The following is a 10,204-nucleotide window of genomic DNA, read 5'->3' on the forward strand; positions in this document are numbered from 1 at the left end:
TGCTGGCACATTAGATTATGGCATTAGTTTAAGTGCGTCCTTACCCCTTTCTCTTCGTGGTTACTGTGATGCCGATTGGGGAAATGATATTGATGATCGGAGATCCACTTCTGGCTTCTGTTGGTTCTTGGGAAATTCTCCTATATCATGGAGTTCGAAGAAGCAAACTGTTGTTTCAAGATCTAGTACAAAGGCAGAATATCGAAGCTTAGCTAATGCACTTCAGAATTGTTATGGATTCAGTCTCTACTCACAGAACTTTGGGTTCCCTGCTGTGGCATTCCCATTATATGGTGTGACAATATTAGCACTATTGCATTAAGTGCTAATCCCATTCTTCATTCCAAAACAAAACATCTTGAGCTAGATATTCATTTTGTTCGGGAAAAGGTTGCCTTAGGATCGCTTCATGTCCAGTACGTTCCATCATTTGATCAAACAGCAGATGTTTTGACCAACCTCTGACAGCCATCACGTACACTCGTCTACGTTCCAAGCTGTGTGTTGTTCCCAGAACTCCGCCCAGCTTGAGGGGGCAAGATAAGGAGCAAGCACAATTAGCACAAAGCCCACCTCTTGACAAACATATTTCAGCTAGCCCATAAAGTTGCAAGATGATCCGGTCCAAGTCTAAGAAGAATCGAGAGAACTTAGTGGATAGAGTTTATCCCTTGTGGAGGAATATTAGTTGGTTATTTTTGGTTGGAACAAATCACTAGTATGTTAGCAATAGCCATAGTAGTGTATAAATAAGGGAGAGCTTTGTTTGTATTTGCATGATCAGAAATATTAGTGATTGTTATCACAATGCAATTCTTTTCCATTTTTATCTCCATCTTTATTTTCTAACTCGTGATACAGTCTTACACAAGTTTTTGCCACAAATTTAATGTCTTTAAAATTTAAACTATATTATTTATTATATTATATGATATAACAGTTTTCCGGTTATACTCTCTAGGTTAAACTGGTCGTTGAATCGTTTTTTTAAAATATCGGTTCGACCATCCCCTTGGTAATGAAAACATTGTATGAAAAAAACAAAATGACGAATGTAACAAACGTCTGGTTTATCTTCAAATGTTACCCAAAGAGGTTATTTAGCATTTTTCTGGTGCATATTGATGAATTCTTTCCATCAATGGACAGGTGAATATAAAAAGGAAGTACAGTTCGCTCCACACCCGAATAAAAAATTCTTGGACACCTTACAAGAAGAAAGAAAGAAAAAGTAACCCGTATCCCTTCGAAAGGAAGGGTCAGGCCAAAGTCACTCGATTCTCAATAGACTTCAACATGCCATTGTTTGTTCCTTTTCAGTTTTGATAGCTTCTCATCCCAGCATTCTCCTCTCTTTTCCGCAACCTTTTTCAGCGTGTCTTGAATCCCAGGCATCATCCCTTTAAGCCCACAGAAGTAAATGTGTGCCCCGTTATCCAATAGCTTGAAAACTTCACCACTGTACTCTTCGATTTTATCCTGGACGTACATCTTGCCTCCACTCCTGTTCTTTTGTTCTCGGCTAAGGGCACGGTCGTACCTGAAATTGTCAGGGTGTTCTTGGAGATACTTGGTGAATTCGTCGTCGTAAAGAAGGCTATCACTATTAGCCACCCCAAGGAAAAGCCACGCAAGGCCATTAAACTTGAATGTGGGAACGTTCTCCATGAACATTCGTCGAAGATAGCCTCTATAAGGGGCCACCCCAGTGCCAGTGGCAATCATGATATGAGTTGCATTTGGATCATCTTCAGGAAGAAGCATTATCTTTCCAGAAGGACCTATGAATAATTACCGAGTTTTCAAAAAGGCTGAAAACTAAAAATCAACTGAAATATATATATTATGTTAAAAATGGAATGCACGCATACTTCATATTCTAGAGTAATTCTATAACATTCAGGAACAAATGCAGACATCTAAAAGATTCAAAGAGACACAACCAACAAGTAGTTTCATATATAAATTGTTCCCAAATGATCGCACAACATGCTGATTCAGCCATTTACTACAGTTGATGATTCTGTATATTTCCTTTTTTAAATTTTAAATTAAATAGCAACCTATGTACCTTCGTTTTTTCTCCTTTGAAGAGTAGTTGTTCAGGGAATAAGAAAGCAAAAAGAAGAAAAGAAAACGTTCATTTCACAGGGACAAGATTACCATAAATAACATGTCATGCAAGCGCAAAATGTAGATATTCATGGACTGAAAAACATTGATAGCAATATCTCAACGTAGTAACACAAACCATACAAATTTAAATCTTGCCTGTGATTAAAACCTTGTCACCGGGCTTTGAATCGCATAAAAAGTTGCTGCATACTCCTTTTTTTGAAGGGTCTTCTTTTCCTGTCTCCGGGTCATAATAGACAGCACGTCGAACGCACAAACTTGCTGTTTTACCATCAAAAGAGTCGCCATACCTCGTAGATGCTATTGAATATAATCGAACATTGTGGGGGTTACCTGGCTTTTTAGGGTTCTCACCCTGAATGAACAAATAAAATCACAAAACGATGCTACTTATAGGTTCTGCAAAATGATAGTTAAATTTGTGTGCCATTAACGAAGTCACGCCAATGAAATGCAGAGATACGCCTCTATTAGAATGGGAAAGTATGTGATAATATTATAGGGTATATAAGAGACAAGACACTTCTAACTACAATTTTCATAACAGTGAAGGTAGTGTTCCTGATACGGCGTGATTCACCCTTTCCTTCCCACAAACTAGTTTAACTTAAAAATGGAAAGAAATTTGCCAATATTTTACTCTTATCCAGTGGCACTATAGACAGAAGATAAGATCAGGTAAAAATAAATAAATAAAAATTTCAAATAATCTAGTATACTAAAAACCAATACTGGCTAAACTGAACGAATCAAAATTTAGTTCTGAGGTGCTATTGTGGTTTATTCTTTCTGGCAGAGGCAAAAAGGATTTAGAAAACTTACAGGAGGAATAACTCCATAACTCTGTCCTTCCCAGTAGGGAACATTGCCACCATGGTCAATCACAATGTGACAGGTCTCTCCAGGAGCTTTGGGGCCAACAAGCCTTTCAACCGAGACAATAGTTGCTGTATATGGAGTCTTGTTTTTGTACAAGTGAAGCGGCGGTTCTTTGGCATCTTCTAAACTTAGAGGTGAAATTGCCACCTTGGGTTTGCTAGCTTGTTGCACCGACATGCAGATGACAAATTGAGCCCTCGAATGCAGTCCCAAGTTTGCATGTTTGAAGTCCAGAAATAAGCCAGAGGTCTGTGATTTATCATGGAATGATAAATTAATCCTCTGCAATATAACGAGATTAATCAGAATAGCAATGCCAATCAAGTTATTGAAGTTTCAGAAATGAAACACATCATGAGTGGATATCCTATTAGACCCCAGAAAATATGTAGATTCTTGACAAAGTCCCCTCAAGAATGTGATTTTGAACAAGCAAACAACATGAAACTGATATCCCTGGCAGCAAAATATCCTATTATTTATCCTTACTAGCTTAGGAGAATGAGGCGCAGGATTGCCATTAGGACATCGTACTCCGAGTACACAAGAACTACAGTAGCGGACACTAGACATATTAATTGTACAATAACTCGAGGGTTATACTAAAATCTGCCCCAGATTCTCGAATGATCACAAAAACAATAAAATATTTAGTGTCAACATTTCACTAAACAAAGACATTGAGTTCACAGATATCAAGCTTGACGCGGCCAGATAAATAAATCTACACATTAGCCCAGAAAAACGCAAGCTTCGCACCACACAACACTTCCAAGATTAAAATTGCAAATCGCAACATGAGAAGCACAATGAGAACAAAGGATAACTACATAAGTGAAAAACAGAAACCTTAAAGACGGATCTTGGGAAAGTCGAATCACTGCTGATAGAGACAGCAACTGGGACCTGCAAGAAAAGCCAGGATTTTTCTAAATTTAACAGAAAATCATTTCAACAACAACCAAAAACAAGAAAAATAAAATCCCAGAAAGAAAAGAACAGCTTGATCATGTCCCATTTTTACCTGATAGATAACCGAGTGAGCCATGATCGGATCAAACGCAATGAGAGTGTGTTAAGACACTTTGCAAAGAGACAATAAGGTATTGGAAATTGATTTGATTAAATATAGGAGCCCAGAGTAAGATGGTGGTGACTGGTGCAGTGGTTGGTGGCGATCCTTTGGACACTGGCAAAGGGCACACAGATTCTTGGCTCTTCAACGTCTCTTGCTTTCATCGATTCAGGGATTCTTTTTTTCCCCACCACTACTTGCAAATATCGGGATTATTTAAAGATCGGAGGAAAATTAATTAATAAAAAAAAGGCCAAGGTTTGCATAGTTTAGGCGTTTTACTCGAATTTTACCATAATTATAGTTAAAAAAAAGTTCATGTTATCTTTATTTTTAATTTATTATATGGTTTTATTTGATTATTCCTCACAATATAATTAATTATTATCATCGATCCAAACATATAAGATTCATTTTTAATCAGACATAAAAATATTTTTTAACGTAAAAATAGTCCTTAGATTTATAATAATATTCTATTATTGTAAGGACAAGTTGGACTAAACCATCTTATTCTATGAATAAAGTGGTGTCATAACTGATGATTGGTATGTAGAGTTGGCTTTTAAAACTCTGGTTTGGTTGTGCAAGAGCTCCAATAAGCTCCAAAAGCCGTTTATGTAATTTAATTTGGTAATTATAACCAAATGGAATTGTATTTATTTGTCCCACTACTAATTAATTTGTGCCATATTCCAGTTGAAATATGGTGTATTAAAGTTATTTTAATATTCTTTTCTCTGCTTATATGTAACTTAAACTTGAAATCTTCTTGTCACAAAAAAGAGCTTGAAAGTTATTCACGAAAAGTATACTTGTGTGAGATGGTCTCACGGGTCGTATTTTGTGAGACAAATCTCTTAATTGAGTCATACATGAAAAAATATTACTTTTTATGCTAAGAGTATTACTTTTTATTGTGAATATCAGTAGAGTTGACCCGTCTCACAGATAAATATTCGTGAGACTGTTTCACAAGAAACATACACGACTTTGTTACTACCATAACCGTTGTGATTAATTTTTGAGTAAAATTCATATTTATCTCTATTTTTTAAAAGCAATATCAAATTTATTTATAACCTTACAACTTATTTCAACTTTTATCTCTCTATTCTATTCCCTTCAATCCAATTTGAACCCATCTAAAAAATGAACACTTTCCTACTGCAAGGTGAGACTCTGCTCTTCTCCTCTAAGGTAAAAACTTGTGTGAGACGGTCCCACGGGTCGTATTTTGTGAGACGGATCTATTATTTGGGTCATCCATGAAAAAATATTACTTTTTATGCTAAGAGTATTACTTTTTATTGTGAATATCGTTATGGTTGACCCGTCTCACAGATAAAGATTCGTGAGACCGTATCACAAGAGACTTACTCTTCCTCTAAACTCCACTCCGAGTCAAGGAGCAACTAGTCCAACTTCTCAAGCAGCCTAGAGATATTCAACGAAGAAAAATTTATTGCCTCACCTTAAATGAGAGAGAAGGTTAATTTGACTTGGAGTGGGTCTCATGTGAGACCGTCTCACGGATCTTAATCTGTGAGACTGGTCAACCCTATCCATATTCACAATAAAAAGTAATACTCTTAGCATAAAAAGTAATATTTTTTCATGGATGACCCAAATAAGAGATCCGTCTCACAACTACGACCCGTGAGACCGTCTCACACAAGTTTTTGTCTTTGACTTGAACCGATATATATCCAAATCAAATAGCCCAGTAGATAATAAATTTAAAATTCTAAATGATCAATAATACTTGATAGATACTTTGGACAAAACTACTAAAATATCTATTACGATTGCGTTGTTTGTGTGCCATATAGGAGGAGATGCGTAAGTACATTAAATTATTTTGAGGATGATCAACAATCCACAGTTATGTGAATTTTTTTAGAGACGGTTACGTCCAAAAAATACAACTAATTTATTAGAACTTTTCTATTGTCTTCGTCTATGATCTCTTGTAACCAGGGACAGATCTAGAATTTCGAGTCTGTGAGATCCTCTTACAAAATACGGACAAAAATTTCATCGGTTATATTCAAGTAAACATAAACAATACGTTTTAAAAAGAAAATTTATAACTAAAAGGAATTCGATGTTACTTAAAATTTTCAAACTTTTCAATAATAACATCTGTACAAATATTTTAAGCAATTTCTCTTTCAATAAATATCATCAATACATATGAGAGAAAATCATCATCTATTTTGCTCCGAATCCTAGTTTTGACTATATTCATAGTTAAGAATGACCGTTTTACAGTAACGGTAGAAACTGGAAGAATCACCTGATAATAGAAAAGTGTATTCAATAAATTTAAAAATAATAAAGTATGAAAAAATTAAAAGTAAATCATTTATTAAAAAAAGGGAAAAAACCTAAGATTCGAACCTGGGATTACATGTACTCTTGCCTCGCTATGAAGACAAGTGCTCTTTAATTTATTGTGGTGGTCATATATTTAGTTGATATTAATTTTTGAAAAATTATATCAACTAAAAAATTTTTAATGCTATGAAGACACATGCGCTTTAATTTATTATGATAGGCCATATATTATATATATATATATAATTTTTCAAAAACTAATATCAACAAAAAAATTTTAAAAATTTGAAGGGGCGTGGCTCTCGTGAGTCCTAATGTAAATCCGCCCTGCTTGTAACTTAAATGGGAGAACCAGAATAGTTCTCAAATCACTTTCCTACTTTAGTGCTTCATATGACATAAAATTAGCAATCCGATTTTGTTCTCTATGAATATACATAATTATGATATCCCAATCTATCCCAAGGAGAGTTTTGCAACTTCGTTTAAAATTAATTAAGGAAGAAGATGGCATCTCGTCTGTATCAAACCACTGCCACTAAGTCAACTTCAACTAAAATCTTTTTTAGGCCTGACTTCCATGCTAAATCCAAGCCCTGACATATAGCCCAGACTTCCGCTCTCTCGATAGAGCTGCAACCAACATTGCGCATTTGCCTACGTACACCGCACATCTAACTTCCTAGCTCAGTTCACCAGTGAAAGAAGCTCCCAAGACCGCGAAACAAAAAAGTTCAATCCAATAATATCTCTAAATTTACTACTGAAAAGTTCACTCATATTATTTATGACAATGAAATGATGCACATCCATGTACAGATTTTAGTACGAAATTCAAGGGAAAAAAACTCCTTCATTGTTACATTTTCTAGAGCTAAGGTGAAGATGTGAATAAAGTCACGAGTACTAGCAGCAATAGCCAATGACTTATAGTCTACGCGCACTAATGTCTCGAATTTAAGATAAAGTAAGACCAGTTCCGGCTTGCTCCGCACTCTTACTCCTGCCCCACAAACCGTCGCAAAGACCCTATCAGCTTGGCTTGAACCCAGACTAAAATAAAAGTTATGGACAATAATAAAATTATTAATGAATCTGACCGTTAAAAAAATGAATTTAACACAAGTCTCTCTATTTAATATGACACTATTCCTTTTTATAAAATTTTATTTAGGCAAAGTATCAATTTTATTATATGTTTATTTGATCAATTATAGTCATGTAATTATATCTTTTTGATAAATTTTAGTTATTTCTCTCCAAAATCATGTAATTAAATGACTAATATTATTGTTAGATTTTTGTAAATACATGGTTAAACACATTTCATGAGATATATACGTATGATTGACAACATAATTAAAAATTATAATAATGATATATCGTTTAATTACATGATTTTGACAATAATGATTAAAATCGATAAAAGAAAAGAAAAGAAAAGAAATGAAATAAATATTGTACTACAATTGATTCAACGATACATAAAAGAAAATTGAAAACTGACATTTTAGCTTTATTTAATAGAGTAGGTCTTTTGTTGTCTTCAAGAATATTAAATGAGGGGTCATCAATGTTGGCATATTTGAATTGAATTGGCAAAAGAAACGTGGGCTGTTTGATTGTTTGAATAATTCAGAAGACGGAAGATGCGTATAAAACGCGTCTTCACACGGTCAAGGGGCTCTATAAATAGAGCTCCCCCTTCATTCTGAAATCATCTATTCTTCGAGTTTTCTCTCATCTTATAATATTCTATAATATTTGTTAGGTGTTTGTTCTCCTGTATTAAGAGAGTGTGTGTTCTCTTTGGAAACACACTGAGTGAGTTGTACACCACAAAATATTATAGTGGAAATTCTTTTCATCTTGCCCGTGGTTTTTACCCTAATAATTTTTAGGGGTTTTCCACGTAAATCTCGGTGTCCAATTTATTCTTTATTTTCGGGTTTATTATCTCAAATTCCGCACGTGGGACCAACAAGTAGTATCAGAGCCTTGGTTTAAAATTTTTTAAAATTCTGAGTATGCTCTGTGGTTGCATCGTAGACTGATCTTCCACATCAGAAAAGATTTTTTGAGATTTTTTATTTAAGGCGGGATAATTTTGTCCAGTCTACTAAAATTGTTGTAGACATAATGGCGGGTAGGTACGAGATAGCAAAGTTCAATGGAAGCAATTTTATGCTGTGGAAAATAAAGATACAAGCAGTTTTAAGAAAGGAGAATTGCTTGGCGGCTATTGGAGATAGACCGGTGGAGATTACAGATGATGGAAAGTGGAATGAGATGAATGAAAACGCTGTTGCCAATCTACACTTGGCTATCGCAGACGAAGTTTTGTCAAGTATCTCTGAGATAAAAACAGCCAAAGTTATCTGGGATACTCTGACAAAGATGTACGAGGTCAAGTCGCTACACAACATGATTTTCCTAAAGAGAAGGCTTTATCCTCTTCGGATGGCGGAATCTTCATCGATGACCGACCATATCAACACACTGAATACTCTATTTGCCCAACGCACTTCCATGGGGCATAAAATAGGGGAAAATAAACGTGCGGAGCTTCTACTTCAAAGTCTACCAGATTCATATGATCAACTTATCATCAACATTACCAACAATATTCTTATGGGCTTTCTAAGATTCGACGATGTCTTAACTGCGGTTCTCGGAGAAGAAAATCAGCGCAAGAATAAGGAAGATAGGTTGGTAACATCGAAGCAGGCAGAGGCTTTACCGATAGTAAGAAGAAGAATATTTACTGCTTTAAATGTGGGGGTAAAGGGCACTTCAAGAAAGAGTGTACGAGTATCGAGAAGAGTTCTCAAGGAAATGTGGCCAATACTTCAGGCAGTGGTGAAATATTATTCAGCAAAACAGCAACAGTTGCAGAAGGCAGACACAAATTTTGTGACACATGGATTATGGATTCAGGAGCGACGTGGCACATGACGTCTCGGAGAGAATGGTTTGACCATTATGAACCAGTCTCAGGAGGATCTGTATTCATGAGAAATGATCATGTCTTGGAAATCGCTGGGGTCGGTACTATCAAAATTAAAATGTTTGATGGCACCATTCGCACCATACAGGAAGTACGACATGTGAAAGGACTGACGAAAAATCTTTTGTTCTTGGGGCAATTGGATGACATCGGGTGCAAAATTCGTATCGAGAACGGGATCATGAAAATTGTGAAAGGCGCGCTTGTGGTTATGAAGGCGGAAAAGATTGCTGCAAATCTGTATGTACTTTTGGGAGAAACACACAAGGAGGCAGAACTAGCTGTTGCATCAAATGGTTCAGTAGAAGAATTAACAGTGTTATGGCATAGAAAGCTCGGGCATATGTCAGAACGAGGGTTGAAAATTCTCTCAGAACGGAAGCTGCTGCCGGGACTTACAAAAGTGTCATTACCCTTTTGTGAGCATTGTGTTACCAGTAAACAACACAGATTAAAGTTTGGCACTTCTAATGCCAGGAGCAAAAGCATATTGGACCTGATTCATTCGGATGTTTGGCAAGCATCGGTTGTATCCCTAAGAGGAGCGAGATACTTTGTCTCGTTCATTGATGATTTCTCTAGAAGATGTTGGGTGTATCCAATTAAGAAGAAATCAGATGTTTTTCAGATCTTCAAAGATTTCAAAGCGCGGGTTGAACTTGATTCTGAGAAGAAAATCAAGTGTCTGAGGACTGACAATGGAGGAGAATATACCAGTGACGAATTTGATGCATATTGTCAACATGAGGGCATCAAAAGACAGTTTA

At 35.8% G+C, this 10,204-nt stretch overlaps 1 protein-coding gene across 1 annotated transcript; it reads right to left on the minus strand.

The window, feature by feature from the left end:
* Nucleotides 1–1,053: 1,053 nt before the first annotated feature.
* On the minus strand, nt 1,054–4,335 carry LOC140978840 (ferredoxin--NADP reductase, root-type isozyme, chloroplastic-like). The gene is made up of 5 exons (XM_073444074.1): nt 4,040–4,335; nt 3,865–3,921; nt 2,959–3,297; nt 2,272–2,491; nt 1,054–1,781 (listed from the first exon to the last, which is right to left on the minus strand). The coding sequence occupies exons 1-5, from the start codon at nt 4,061–4,063 to the stop codon at nt 1,282–1,284; spliced, it is 1,140 nt and encodes a 379-aa protein (XP_073300175.1). The 5' UTR covers nt 4,064–4,335; the 3' UTR covers nt 1,054–1,281.
* Between the last annotated feature and the right edge of the window lie 5,869 nt (nt 4,336–10,204).

Source organism: Primulina huaijiensis, chromosome 1, assembly GCF_012295235.1.
Source record: "Primulina huaijiensis isolate GDHJ02 chromosome 1, ASM1229523v2, whole genome shotgun sequence".
Taxonomy (NCBI): Eukaryota; Viridiplantae; Streptophyta; class Magnoliopsida; order Lamiales; family Gesneriaceae; genus Primulina; species Primulina huaijiensis.

Coding starts and splice junctions, on each gene's coding strand:
- LOC140978840 (XM_073444074.1), bottom strand. CDS start 4,063: ATGGCTCACTCGGTTATCTATCAG. Junction 3,298..3,864: donor TCCCAAGATCCGTCTTTAAG/GTTTCTGTTTTT, acceptor GTTATATTGCAG/AGGATTAATTTATCATTCCA. Junction 2,492..2,958: donor GTTATGGAGTTATTCCTCCT/GTAAGTTTTCTA, acceptor TTGTTCATTCAG/GGTGAGAACCCTAAAAAGCC.